General features: G+C 41.0%; 1 protein-coding gene across 2 annotated transcripts; it reads right to left on the minus strand.

Moving 5' to 3' along the window:
- Window positions 1–262: 262 nt before the first annotated feature.
- On the minus strand, window positions 263–4,967 carry LOC121375534. 2 transcript variants are annotated; one of them, XM_041503037.1, is made up of 2 exons: window positions 4,799–4,967; window positions 263–1,590 (listed from the first exon to the last, which is right to left on the minus strand). In XM_041503037.1, the coding sequence occupies exon 2, from the start codon at window positions 1,545–1,547 to the stop codon at window positions 456–458; it is 1,092 nt and encodes a 363-aa protein (XP_041358971.1). In that variant the 5' UTR covers window positions 1,548–1,590; window positions 4,799–4,967; the 3' UTR covers window positions 263–455. The 2 variants fall into 2 exon arrangements, with proteins under 2 accessions (XP_041358971.1, XP_041358970.1); XM_041503036.1 differs by having other exon boundaries at window positions 4,794–4,967.
- Between the last annotated feature and the right edge of the window lie 10,815 nt (window positions 4,968–15,782).

Genomic DNA, 15,782 nt, shown 5'->3' on the forward strand with positions numbered 1-15,782 from the left:
TACAATAAAATATGTTTTCAGTCAATCAATAAAAAATCCCGTAGAATCAATAAGCCAGGCCAAACTGATGCGTGGTCAGTTAGAGATGTTAAAAAATACAGAAGTGCGTGTCTACAAAGACCATACACACACACACGCTCTCGCTCTCTCTCTCTCTCTCTCTCTCTCTCTCTCTCTCTCTCTCTCTCTCTCTCTCTCTCTCTCTCTCTGTCTCTCTCTCTCTCTCTCTGTCTCTCTCTCTCTCTCTCTCTCTCTCTCTCTCTCTCTCTCTCTCTCTCTCTCTCTCTCTCTCTCTCTCTCTCTCTCTCTATATATATATATATATATATATATATATATATATATACATATACACACACACACACACACACACTAATGACTCGGGTTAAAACAAGTTTTAGAATTCTGATATATGAAGTCTTAGTGCAAAATAATATCATTTATAAAAAAACAAGTTATCTTTTCATCCACACTATGTTATCTGGCCACTCTGCATATCGTTCCATGTGTAGCAATGTCGTTCTGCTTACATTGGAGTAAGGCAGAAATCCGTTGCGAGTCATGAAGTGTACGATTTGCAGCCCATCCTTGTTCCTCTGCATCATCCACTCCATCTGCACGTACTGGACGTCCAGGGTCTGGAAGAACTCGGAGCTCTTCTTCAGAACCCTGGCCTCGGAACTCTCCACGTCCATCTTCATGTATACCTTGTGCATTGCGGAAGACACCAAGCTGGTTAGATCGTCCAGGAAGATGGCGTCTGCCTCTGGGGTCTTGTGAAGAAATGTCGGCTGTTTAGTATCTACTTCTTTGTGGTCCACCCTAGTCCCACCGATGTTATCCTTCCCCACCTTTAAACTAACCCGCATGCGGTGGTCTGAAAGTGCGTTCCACACCAGCGTGACACGTTTGTTGAGTTTCCCGTAAACCAGCGAAGAATGCAAGAGATCTAGGTTTGACTTCAACGCGTCTATCGCCACAACATTTCGCCCAACACTGGCAGCGTTCAATGTGTACACTCCCACACTGGAGCCTATGTCCACCAAGTGCATGTCGGGATGCTTGTGGAGCACGAGATTCATGCCGCGGACGAGGTCGGGCTCCCACGTGCGGTAGTCTCGTATGAACGAGCTGATGAAGCCGTCCACCTTCACGTCGTATAGACATATAGGCGTGAAACCTCTTGGCGTTTCCAGCCGAACACAGTCCGATCTCCGTTTTAAAACTTTCGGATCGTGTATATGGATATTAATTTTGATTGGTTTACTGCTGGCTAAACGAGTCGACTTATTCGCGGGCTTGTGAGCAAAGAAACTGTCCATAACGTGACTGTCATCAGGGTCTATGAAGTCGTAGAACGGTTTCTTGGAAGGAATGAACCTATTCAGGTTATCAAATACGAAAAAATCTTCATCCTCTAAGTAATCATCGCCACTTTGTTTCCATGGTAACCAGGATAGTAGAACCAGAACGATGGTGAGGATAGTCACGGCTACTATCACAATTCGTCGACGAAGTATCGTGGATACCTGCACAAGCCAACTCATCCTGTGTCATTGTTCAGCGCCAAATTGTGTTACGTTGTCTTCTCTGAAAACAAAAACATAGAAATTGTATTGCACGTTTGAAATGTAAGGCAGAAATCCGTTGCAGTTATTTTAGTAATAAAATTTCGATTTTTTAACATTTTATTTAGTAATATTTCGATTTTTATTTTTATTTTTACCATCATTAACATCAATATATTACAGACAATAATATAATAACAATAATATACTCTTCAAAAGAAGAAACGCAAAACCACATTGTCGTAACATTTGGAGAATTGATTTAATTATTGAATGGTGAGTCCGATAATTACCAAATGTTGCAGGATTGTTCACAATTCACTCTAGTCCATTGTGAGTAAGTGATAGGACACACCACCAAGGTCAAGGTCATCTGGAGTCAATACCGGGTGTGGCCTCCGCATGTGTTGACAACTGCCTGGCACCGCCTGCCCATTGAAGCAACCAGAGTACGGATGACGTCCCGGGGGATGGTGGCCCACTCGGCCTGCAAGGCTGCTGCCAGCTCGGGCAGGGTCTAGGGCTGTGGTTGTCGCTGTCGGAGGCGTCGGTCCAACTCGTCCCATAGATGCTCAATTGGGTTCAAATCCGGTGATATCGATGGCCAAGGAAGGACATTAATGTTGTTGTTCTGTAGGAAAGCCGTTGTGAGACGTGCTGTGTGAGGCCTGGCGTTGTCATGTTGGAACACTGCGTTGGCGTTGGCCATAACTGGAACGATGTGTGGCCGGAGGATCTGGTCAATGTAGCCCTGTGCATTCAGGTTGCCCTGCACGTGGACCAGGTCAGTTCTGCCAGTGTGTGAGATGGCTGCCCACACCATGACACTACCCCCGCCGAATCTGTCCACTTCCTGCACGCAGTTTGCCGCATAACGTTCACCACGACGCCTATACACGCGACATCTTCCATCATGACGTCGGAGCAGAAATCGGGACTCGTCACTGAACCACACCTGTCTCCATCGCAGTTGAGGCCATTGTCGATGAATCTGGCACCACTGCAGTCGGAGTCGACGGTGTTGTGGTGTTAAGATGACACCTCGAACTGGACGTCTGGCACGAATTCCTACCTCACGTAGGCGGTTCCGTACGGTCTGGTCGGATATCCTGCGCAAACCTGGTATTGCTGCGGCTGTGGAGGTGGCAGTAGTCAATCGTTCCCGAAGGTGGCGTACCCGGATGTAGCGGTCCTGCCCGGGGGTAGTGACCGTGGTCGACCGGATCTAGGGAGGTCACGTGTTGATCCATGTTGCTGGTAACGGTCCCACAGTCTGGAGAAGATGATTGGGGACACATGGAATGCCCTGGCAACGGCCGTTCTGGATTCGCCTGCGTCTAGTCGGCCGATGGCATTGTTTCTCTGCGGTTCACTGAGACGTGGCATGTCCTGGATTGTCAACTGTCGGCCAGATACAGAGGCCAGGCAAGCGAACACCCTGCACTTTTATACTGTCGGTGTTCATGTTGCACGTGCAGACAACGCACGTGCAGTGGTGACATGGTTTGCACGTGGCTGCGTTTTTGCGAATATTCACATTTTGGAACTTTATTGTACAGTAGCTGCGTTTTATCGAATGTAACCGTGGGAATGTGTTTGGGACATGCAATGACCTTATATTCACAAAGCATGAACCGGTAGGAAACATAAAATCGGAGTTATAACCCATTTGTACCCTTTTGCGTTTCTTTTTTTGAAGAGTATATAATAACAACAACTACTACTATAGTACTACAACAACAACTACAAATACTACTACTACTACAACAACTACTACTATAGTACAACAACAACAACTACTACTCTACTACTACTACTACTATTACTACAACTACTACTATAGTACAGCAACTACTACTACTGTACTACTACTACTACTATAATACTACTACTACAACTACTACTACTATAGTACTACTACAACAACAACAACAACAACTACTACTACTATAATACTGCAACAACTACTACTACTATAGTACTACTACAACAACAACAACTACTACTATTACTACTACTACAACAACTACTACTACTATATTACTACTACTACAACAACTACTACAACTATAGTACTACTACTACTACAACAACTACTACAACTACTACTACTATAGTACTACTACAACAACTACTACTACTATAGTACTACTACAACAACTATTACAACTACAACTACTACTACTATAGTACTACTACAACAACTACTACTACTATAGTACTACTACTACTACAACAACTACTACAACTACAACTACTATAGTACTACTACAACAACAACTACTACTACTATAGTACTACTACTACAACAACTACTACTACTATAGTACTACTACTACAACAACTACTACTACTATAGTACTACTACTACAACAACTACTACTACTATAGTACTACTACTACAACAACTACTACAACTACAACTACTACTACTATAGTACTACTACTACAACAACTACTACTACTATAGTACTACTACTACTACAACAACTACTACAACTACAACTACTACTACTATAGTACTACTACTACAACAACTACTACTACTATAGTACTACTACTACTACAACAACTACTACAACTACAACTACTATAGTACTACTACAACAACTACTACTACTATAGTACTACTACTACAACAACTACTACTACTATAGTACTACTACTACAACAACTACTACTACTATGCCTATTCTTCTTCTTCTTCTTATTATTATTGGTTCTGATTTTAATACTAAAGAACTCAGAACAATTTGTCGATTTGTAACGTTTGTGGAAATGGGAGTTATTTCCCTTATAAAACAAAACAAGGTCACAGCTTTCCTATTTCTCACACCTATAATTAACGTTATTTGAAGTTTAAGACCAATGTTACCAGTTTTGTCGGTGTTTATATTTATTATTTGCAAAGCAGAGATTTAACCATGTGTCCCATAGCGTACATGAAGAGTGATTAGCTGCTAAACTATTTTTACTGCATGTAAAATTACTCCATTGAAGCCGACGTGTATGACCTACATAGTCGCCAGGTGATTTGTTATGATGCAGTAACATATTAGATATGTTACTCTTAAAGCAAGGCTCTGAGCCTTATTAAAAATAGTAATAACAATGCAAACTAATAAATCAACGTGTACTTGTAGGTAGATTCCTGCAGAATCCACCTAGGAATTCCGAAATAAAAGAGTAGCCTAAACAATTTTGACGACAGATTAATTTACTTACCTTACACAAATGGCTCGCTTCATTCCCCGCTTATCTTCGTTAGAACACATCACCCGTTAATGTAAATAACTGCATTCGTTTATACTCAAGTTTACTGGCCAAGTGATGCAGTAGGTAGGTAGGTGTGATTGGCATTTCCGTCATCAAACACAGTCCCCATTTTGCGACATTTGACCTCGAGGTTCAGCGCAAATAACCCTGACAGACTAGTCCAACAAATGACAGTGTAACAGTAAATGTTCTTTTATCTAAAGTACAAGCACGCTGTTCCGGGCATGCAATGTTGTGCCATGGACTGTCTTGTTAGGCCAGAATTTGATGTGAATGGGGATACCTGCATCCGCCATATAAGCTACTCTGATGTTTTTATATGCTAGATACATTTTCTTGAGTATTATCAGGCGCGAGCGTTGGGGTGGGGGTGGGGGGAACTCCCTTCTCCAATATTTTTTTAAAAGTATTTTCCGAAGGAGCAGGATAAAACCTGCCATAATCTAGATCCCTGCCCCTCCCCCCACCCCCCATAAACAATTGCCTGAACACTCATCTGCTTATATATCACAGAGATGTGGATTATAATAGATCTGTTCACTTACTGTGTTTACTCCTCTACTAATCGTTAGTGTCAGAGTTCACATACATACACAAACTAGAGTGAAGGCAACCTGTACACACACACACACACACACACACACACACAGAGAGAGAGAGAGAGAGGAGAGAGAGAGAGAGAGAGAGAGAGAGAGAGAGAGAGAGAGAGAGCGAGAGAGAGAGAGAGAGAGAGAGAGAGAGAGGAGAGAGAGAGAGAGAGAGAGAGGCAGATAAAGAAAGAGACACACAACACACACACACACACACACACACACAAACACACATACACACACACAGGTTTATAAACATACACCAAAAACAAAGACAACAACAGTTAAGTAGGGAACACGTCTGTTGTGTCTCGTTATAACTAGTATAAAATACTTGACAGATTTACTGCGCGGCGGTGCATGCCAAGGGCACACCAGTAAACCTAGAAACAGAATAATTCTATATGGCTGTTTTGGGAAGATGCAACCTGGCGTAATGTTACGCCATGAGATCAAACTACAATAACGCGCAAGGAAAGCTGCTTGGGGCATTGGCTGCAGATATCTAAATAGCGTACACTGAACTGACATGGACATACTTAAACAAAACAATCAGTAACAGCTTATATACATTCCCCCGTATAAATACTGCAGTGACGGTTATAAGTGTCGCAGTTACGATATGTTAGATATTTAATAGTATCATTTGATTAACATGTTCTTCAGTACGTCTTTCTTTTCTTGTTCTTTATTCTTTCTTTCTTGACATTTCTTTTTTCTTTGTTTCTTTTCCTTTTTTGCTTCTAAAGATTTTGAATTTACATTTATGGATAAATAGATAGATAACTAGGTTAACGTGCCCATATACCACAAGGGTTTCGAACACGCCCATCCAGTGTCCGACCTCCGAGGGGGGGGGGGGGGGGGGGGGGGGGGGGGGGAATAGAGTTCAAAATGGGCAGAATTTTGAAAATAGCAATTAGTAAAAAAAAGTTATTAGAATTTAAAAAAAAAAAAATTAAAAGTTACAAGCCAAAAATAAATAGGAATTGACTGCTCGGCCGAATATTTATATAATTTGGAGCATTTTAGAAGGACAGTCCAAAAATAAATAAGAGAAAGAAGAGAGGATCGGACTATTTAATAATATTTTTTTTAAAAAGAAGTAATTTCGACATAAAATTTAGAAAGGAGGTCTAAAAGTTTAAAGTCCGATCTATATGGTCCGGGCCGGGGGTGGGGGTGAGTTTAAGGTGGGCGGAATTTGGAATACGAATTTAGTAGTTAGGTCGACTCATGTCTGGATAAAATTTAAAATCCAAAAAATTATATTAGAGTTCTCGGCCAAAACGTTGTTAGGGTGATTTGAGCAATTTGGCTGCCAAAGTAAAGTGTGTCGGACTGTTTACAAAAAAATAAACATAAAATTTTGAACCACGGCCAAAAGATTTAAAGTCCAACTAAGCCCCAAAAAGGAGGTTCCTGTTCTAGGAGAGGTTTGGCGGAACTCATGACGAGATGTTGGGGTGATCGGCCCGGAACTTCGGGACGAAGTGAAGCAGGTCAATGTAGCACTATCCCCGAAGTAAGGCTGGGTAATCTTCCGGAAGTATCAGCCTGATATTCCGATGAATGATTGGATTATCCATGTCTGATTTCAGCAGTCCTTGCCGATACACCCCGTTCCGCTCAGACGTCAAGTAGAAGGTGCGACTCTCCTCGACGTACTGGAACTGGTACAGCCCCTGGCCAGATGGTGTTGGTCTCCAACTCTTGGGAATGAAGGGGCCTGGCAGTTGCTCCCCCCCCCCCTCTTTTGCCGCTCCTGGCTTCTGCTGCTTCCGAGTAGTGGGGGGGGGGGGCGGGCGGCGAAGCAGAAGGGACCGCCGCCGGCAGCTGAGCTGCCGGTTTTGGCGCCCCCCCCTGCCGGTCTCGACTTCTTCTTTGAAGCCGCCGGGCTTGGTCCCCCGCCGGGCTTGGTCCCCCCTCAGCCGCCTTGGGATGCCTTCTCCTCCTACTGCTCGTTCTCTTCGAGCTGAACTCCCATTGTGTTCAACGCGATACTTGGCCAGAGGACCAAGCTCGCGCAACACAGCACCAAGGGTGTGATGAGGGGGGGGGGGGGGGGGGGGGGAGAGAAACCTCGACGTTCGCTCAACACTACTGCATTCTTCGCTGTCTCGAGTAGGAATCTGTACATTTATGGCAGTAATTTTTATTTTTATTTTTTTTGTGTTGTTCTATTTGTTTGTTTGTTTGTTTGATTAATTAATTTTGTTATTGATTGATTGTTTGTTTGTTTAATGTTAGTCTTTCAAGAGCATTTTAATGCATACTATAGCACATTAATTTCTTCATACTAAAATGTGTAATAGACCGGTGTACAATATATCCGCAAACAAAATATGGCTGTTGTTGCTGCAGCTGCTGATGATGATGGCTACAATGTTCATAATGATGAACTGTAAAGGGCATAAGTTTTACATTGTAACATCACTGGATATATCGGTATCCTTTATGCGTTTCTGAAGGTAAATTGTTATTTTCTCCCTCCAGTTAATAATAAATTATAATGAGAAAAGGGATATTATCTTTATTTTCTCCCTCCAGTTAATAATAAATTATAATCGAGAAAAGGGATATTATCTTTATTTTCTCCCTCCAGTTAATAATAAATTATAATGAGAAAAGGGATATTATCTTTATTTTCTCCCTCCAGTTAATAATAAATTATAATCGAGAAAAGGGATATTATCTTTATTTTCTCCCTCCAGTTAATAATAAATTATAATGAGAAAAGGGATATTATCTTTATTTTCTCCCTCCAGTTAATAATAAATTATAATCGAGAAAAGGGATATTATCTTTATTTTCTCCCTCCAGTTAATAATAAATTATAATGAGAAAAGGGATATTATCTTTATTTTCTCCCTCCAGTTAATAATAAATTATAATCGAGAAAAGGGATATTATCTTTATTTTCTCCCTCCAGTTAATAATAAATTATAATCGAGAAAAGGGATATTATCTTTATTTTCTCCCTCCAGTTAATAATAAATTATAATGAGAAAAGGGATATTATCTTTATTTTCTCCCTCCAGTTAATAATAAATTATAATGAGAAAAGGGATATTATCTTTATTTTCTCCCTCCAGTTAATAATAAATTATAATCGAGAAAAGGGATATTATCTTTATTTTCTCCCTCCAGTTAATAATAAATTATAATGAGAAAAGGGATATTATCTTTATTTTCTCCCTCCAGTTAATAATAAATTATAATCGAGAAAAGGGATATTATCTTTATTTTCTCCCTCCAGTTAATAATAAATTATAATCGAGAAAAGGGATATTATCTTTATGTCGAGAGGGCGGGACGTGGCCCAGTGGTAAGGCGCTCGCTTGATGCGTGGTCGGTCTGGGATCGATCCCCGTCGGTGGGCCTATTGGGCTATTTCTCGTTCCAGCCAGTGCATCACGACTGGTATATCAAAAGCCTTGGTATGTGCATTCCTGCCTGTGGGGAAGTGCATATAAAAGATCCCTTGCTGCTAATGGAAAAATGTAGCGAAGTTCCGTCTGGTGACTATAATATTATGTCAGAATTACCAAATGTTTGACATCAATAGCCAATGATTACGTAATCAATGTGCTCTAGTGGTGTCGTTAAACAAAACAAACTTGACATACAGGTATCTAGTGATTACATTCATATCGTTGTGAAGAATCGATATTTTGCTGTGGAATTTTTGAGAAGATTTTACTTCGTAGGTAAATGCAATCGACGCCGCAGAAACCTGACACCATTTCTGTATGAGACATTTGTCCTTAACGTATTTGATCAATACATCACATCAAACCTCACTGACCTGTCTGCCACATTCACTGACGTCACCCTTTGTCAAAGTCAGATGTGTTATTGAACTTTCCGAAACATCTGGTTTGGCGTACATGTATGCGCATGCCTCAGTGCGCATTTCAGAAAACTGAGTAGTATTGCAGCACGGAATGAGTGTGAGTACGCCATCATGACAGAATGCCTGACGTGGAATTCAGAAAAAACGAGTACACCAGAGAAATGAGAAGGATGAAAAAAACTATCGTTATTCTGGTCGGGGTGTTCATTCTCTTAATCTGCTTCTCCGCCTATGTTATAAGGATAAAAGGCACACGCAATGATTTCACTGTTGTTCATTTTAACCAAGGTCAGCACAAGGGAGGGCAGTCTGGAAAGAAATGGCCCAGACCACCTGTGGACGACAGTGCCTTGAATGTTCTAGAATCCGGTCGTTTGGGAGGAGGCCACCAAAGGCCCAATGTTGAAGTCGGTCATGGTTATGGTGGAGGTTTTGATGGTCGTGCCCGTGGTCGTGGTCGTGGCCGTGGCCGTGGCCGTGGTCGCGGTCGTACGTACCAGACGTCACATACCACACATATATCAGATCATGTGATAAATACCATCCCCCATATCCCCGGAGAGCATAGTTCTTTACTTCCAACAATTAAAGAACATGCATTTAAAGATAAAACTGAAAATAGCGAATACAGCCAACAGAAGAATGAAGCTCAAATTGACGGTGGCTCTAAATCAGGGTCAGTGTTAAGTAAGTTAAAACACCTCGCAAAAGTTTCAGGATTAGACATGACCGGTATGCTCGCCAAATTGTTGGGTCTTTCAACGAAAGCACCTACCGTCTCCCCAGAACACAAAATCGACCAGCCAAGTAATGCTGGTAATAACCGAACTCCAGGCAACACAAATGAAAACACACAAGATCGTTCTTGGTACATGTATGATCGTAATGGTGTGAAACACAGAATTTATCCTTTCAGTAATCCGTCTTCCCATACATCTCGTGATCAACAACAAGAGGACAACAGACGTGGACGCTTTCCCATGCATGGCAAAAATGGACAAGGATTTGACAGTCATACTGGTGGACACTCAAACTTGCAAGAGACAGGCATATCTGGTCAATATACAGCTGGACATGGTGGAAATGTATTCCCACCATATAATGGTCATGACGATCGATTGAACGAAAGACATGAGAATCTTACCCAGAATTATAATAGAAGTGAGCATAAAAACTCTACAGACGAATCAGCAGCGCGTGACACGAACGGTGATGTTAACGAACGAACCAGCTCGTATAACAAAGGCCATGGTGATGAGTTGGGGCAACAAACCAACGAAGACAAAGGCCCATTTTATATTACGAGGAACATGATCAGAAAACGAATTAACAGTCTGTTACAGCAGCAGAAATTAGCTGAACCAGGTAACACTAGCATAGTACAGAGCATCGCGTTACTACAGTCAACTCTTGAGAGTCTTGAATGGGAGTTAAAGCGAAATAAACAAAAGGGGAAAAACAAGGATGCTCATGTCGAAACAGGCAATGGCATTTTGACCACCTCTTTTCAAACAAAACCAAACGATTCTCAAGAGTTAACGACCGCTGTCGTGCCAACCACGCTAGACAATGCCTCGGCTTCAACCAACCTGGATCAGGATAGCGAATCAGCATCAACAACTGAAGCTAACATTATACAACGTGTATCTACAACCACTACGGCCAAACCTTACGCAAGTGAGAAGGACATTAGTAGTGACACAATTAATTTAGACGACTGGTGGGGAAGTAACAGGATAATTGTTAAGATACTACTTCAACTTAAGAATGATCCTACTAAGGTGGATACAGACGACCTAAGCAGGTATGTTCCTAGTGCGTTTGAGTGTGTAACATTGAGAACGGTAAATCCTCACGCAGTGATCTGCATCAATAACCCGCTCTTGGATAAACCGCTATCAGAGTCGCTCAAGATCACCGGACGCTGGGAAAACACCGAGGTGCAAATGTTTAAGAATGTTCTGAATTCCAACCGATCATATGAGGTGATCGACCTGGGGTCAACCCTCGGTGTGTTCTCGATCACGGCAGCATCGATGGGTCGGTCAGTAGTGGCTGTTGAACCGCTACCGTTGAATATCGCACCATTTCACAAATCCGTGTATTTCAACAGCTTCCCGCGCGATCGCATCACCCTGGTGACAAACGCTATCACTGACTACCGCGGCGTAGCCGAGATGGTGTACCGTCCTTTTGGCAATCTGGCCGACGCACGGACGTCACGTTTGAGTCTGAAAGATCTGAAACACTTCTCTAGGAACGTGCACGACCTCGTGAGGACAATTACCCTGGATGACCTCAGGAGCGTGGTGCCGTTCAAATCTGCTGTCATGAAAATAGATATACAGGGGGATGAGTACGTCATTTTTAAAAGAGCCAGTAAGTTTTTTAATGAACTTGACATTCCTTATATATTCATGCACTGGATTCCAACTGAGAATCAAAGAGGAACTATATATATTGCAGGGTTTTTAACTGAACGTGGCTACAAACCTAAGACGACGCTGGATGGAAATTATCTAACTGAAGATAAACTTTTGTTAGATCACGACATAATTATGTGGATAAAACAGTGAAAGTTAGAAAAACAACTATCAAGATGAATGACTTGGACAACAATATGTGGTAATTCAACTATTTATGAGCAACATAGTGGTTTTTAATTAACAGGTTTGAAAATGAAATAGAAACTTTGATGGGTCAACCAGAATAATGTATTCATGCATGCCTTTTATATTAATCAGTGCTGTAAATGTAATACTTGTACGTCTAATTAGTCATGTTTTACGTTATTTCACATTACGTTAGCGCGAAGCCGTTCATACATAAGTGTGTAAAATGGTTTTGGTATTTATCAAAGAAAGAAGTGTTTTATTTAACGACGCGCTCAACACATTTTATGTACGGTTATATGGCGTCAGACATATGGTTATGGACCACACAGATTTTTTTAGAGGAAACCCGCTGTCGCCACATAGGCTACTCTTTTTACGACAGGCAGCAAGGGATCTTTTATTTGCGCTTCCCACAGGCAGGATAGCACAAACCATGGCCTTTGTTGAACCAGTTATGGATCACTGGTCGGTGCAAGTGGTTTACACCTACCCATTGAGCCTTGCGGAGCACTCACTCAGGGTTTGGAGTCGATATCTGGATTAAAAATTCCATGCCTCGACTGGGATCCGAACCCAGTACCTACCAGCCTGTAGACCGATGGCCTGCCACGACGCCACCGAGGCCGGTCACAAATAAGGGAATTCCCTCAGAAAGTTACATTGATTTTTTCCGTTAAATCTCCGATTCATTATAATGATTTACATAAGGTTATATAAATTTAAATTTTCTGAATCAAATGTGGTTAAAAAGTTATAAAATTTAAAATAACTGAACATCAACTAATAACGCACACATTTTTTTTTCTCAAAAATATCAAACGATAATTAATTAAGAATTGAACGACCTATATACTTAAATGGAAGATTTGTTGTAAAGCGGTTAGAGTATGAATTTTGAACTAATTAACATAAGGGAGAGCGTCAAATTATTTAGAAGATTTATTAATTACTATATTAAAATTGCAGTTGTCAAAAGTTTAATTAGTGAAAAGTGAATATGAAGACTGACTTGAAAGGGATAAAGTGGTTTCAGTGTTACTGTGTGTGTGGATTTTAGAGGAAGATCGAGGTCGCGTAATTGTGCACGAAGGCGTATGTGTTTTCGCGCGTGTAAGTTGTCGATTTGGTGTTTTTGTCAAATGTGACAGAGCTGCGCTTATGTTTCTCTTTTGATTTGCTGAGCATTCTCTGCTATAACTTCTAATAGAAGCTTCGTTTTTGTGGCCTGTCATATACATATTGTGTTTCTCAGTTCAAAACCGGAGTCGTTTAAAGCCTGAATTGTTACTGTCACTCACAGTGCAGACGATATTGGAATAAAATAGAAACCATGGAATCCTCGGGGATTCCGTTGTTGACGTATTGATAAAAAGTAGTTCCAGTAATAACATTCTGTTTTAATTTGTTTACCGAAAAAGTACAGTTTTCTCGTTCATGGAATAATGAAGGGTTTTTTTTTTACATCACGTGATATAATTTTAACCAGTCCAGACGCCTATTACAAAACAGTTATTATAGAATGGAATTATATAGAGATCACAGACTGGTAGAACTTTATGACTGTATTTCCTCATAGTCGATATGAGGTGAATAAGTCGTAATATGTGTAGATACCCTGGGATTTCATTTTGGTAGTTTTCCTTCTAGATAGTTTTTCTTTGTCGGACAATGAGCCCCTTCTGCCCGCGTTTTGATTTTGAAGTGGCCTTCTCCTAGACTGGTTGGTTGCCAAAGTCATCGAGTCCAATCTGCCTGGGTTTTATAATCAGAAATGTCCTTCTGTCCGTGCTTGCTACCCATAGCTGGAGCTGCCTAAAGATTAGTAAGTGTCAGAGCATGTCAATACGTCAATGAATCGTGTACATTGTACTGTTGGGGCTCCAGCTGCCGTTAAGCTCCAGTTACCGTGGTGTGCCAAGCTGGGAGTACAGCGGACACCAAGAGTCTTGTTCATGAAGACGCTATGTACCAGAGGGGTAGGTATATACCCCTGTCACTTTTTCACCTTGCCAGGCTATCCGAAGAATACAGGTGAAAGCCAAAATGTTATGGGTCTCCTTCCCCCTATTGCAATACGAACACCACACAAGCATGTGGCCAGGAAGACACTAAATCACATAATATGCTAATAAATCTAATATGAGGTATAGGTTGCTGGGTTGGTAGCAAATTACTTTACTCTTGTTTTTTTGTTTTTGTTTTTTTATCGTTATTTAAACTATATCCGTGCCACCTCTTTAAACGCATCCACCCTCACCCAATGTGACGAGATTATGCCCAGCAGACATCATTAGGTCATTTTAATCATATGGATGTTCTGCGCACAAACTTAAAAATGGTCAAGTATTATATAACGTGGAACGGACATGGATTAAAACTTTATTTTATGTTCTGTGTTGTACTTCTTTTCGTGCTTATATCCAGTTAAGGTTGGAGCACGCTATCCTGGGCACACACCTCAGTTTACTGTGCTGCCTATCCAGAACAGTGGATTAGTGGTTAGTTGGTAATGAGAGAGAAGTCGATGTTGTGGTCTTACACCTACCCAGTTGAGGCATTACACTCGTTCTTGGTGGGAGCGGGTAGCGGAGTGCGAACCCAGTACCTACCAGTCTTGAGTTTAATGGCTTAACACTACACAACCGAGGCCGGTACTTTATTGTAGATATATTTATTTACTGTACATAATGTCAGTTCATCCTATACGTGTTGGCGGTCAGTTGAGTGCACCAACAACCGTACAGTGGTTAGTGACGCAACAGCTGGTATTGATCCTCGTGTGGTCCGTTAAACTCAAAACCAAATTGATCGTGTCACCTTGAAGGCTTATTTTATTTTATTTACAAAACTTGTTTGAAATGGATAACAAATTATATCCATTGAAGCATTATCATAATTAATCATAATTCTTTTCATAATCATTTGTACCATTGTTGTGGGAGTAGGTTTTTTTTCTCGACGATGTAAAAAGGTGTGCATATTATATGTTGATTTTATAATTATTGCTTTTTTATTTTATATAGTCACAACCTCTGGTCTTCGCAGTGTACAGCGACAGAGATACAATATGAATAGGCTAACTTTTTTAAAAATGGGTGTGTGTGGGGTGTTTTGCAACATGTGGCTTTTTTTAATAATGTAATAGTCCGGGAGCCCAGAGAGGTTTAATTAGCATTGCGAGTACAAAAGGTCTGAGACCTGGAATATGTAGGTGTGGGCTGTGGGACCCACAAACGGCCATTCTTAAATGTCATCTCCTGTACCAATCCGAGGGGCCGCCCCTCAAAATACCCCAAATCTTAAGTTTAATTAGCATGGTTGAGTACACTAACCAAACCTACACCAAAATGTTCTCTGTTGATGTACTAATTAAGATCCACCATTCTTAAGTGTCAAGTCCTGTACTTAGTCCACTTAAGAACGCCCCTAATTAGCACTAATTACAAGTTTAATTAGCATGGTTGAGTACATCAACGAAACTGATGCCAAAATATTCTTTAGGGCACCCTGACAAAGGATCAGTGATTCTTAAGTGTCAACCCCTGTACCGAATCCACTTAAGAACGGGTCAAAGGTCAAAATCCACCCAATTTCAAGTTTAATTAGCACGATCGAGTACATCAACGAAATTAACGTTAACATTTTCTCTGTTGATGTACTAATTAAGATCCACCATTCTTAAGTGTCAACTCCTGTACTTAGTACACTTAAGAACGCCCCTAATTACCACTAATTACAAGTTTAATTAGCATGGTTGCGTACATCAATGAAACTGATGCCAAAATATTCCTTAGGGTACCCCGACTAAGGATCAAGGATTCTTAAATATCAATGCCTGTACTGAATTCACTTACGGTCCAAAGGTCACAATTTGTCC

Source organism: Gigantopelta aegis, chromosome 6 (assembly GCF_016097555.1).
Source record: "Gigantopelta aegis isolate Gae_Host chromosome 6, Gae_host_genome, whole genome shotgun sequence".
Lineage (NCBI taxonomy): Eukaryota > Metazoa > Mollusca > Gastropoda > Neomphalida > Peltospiridae > Gigantopelta > Gigantopelta aegis.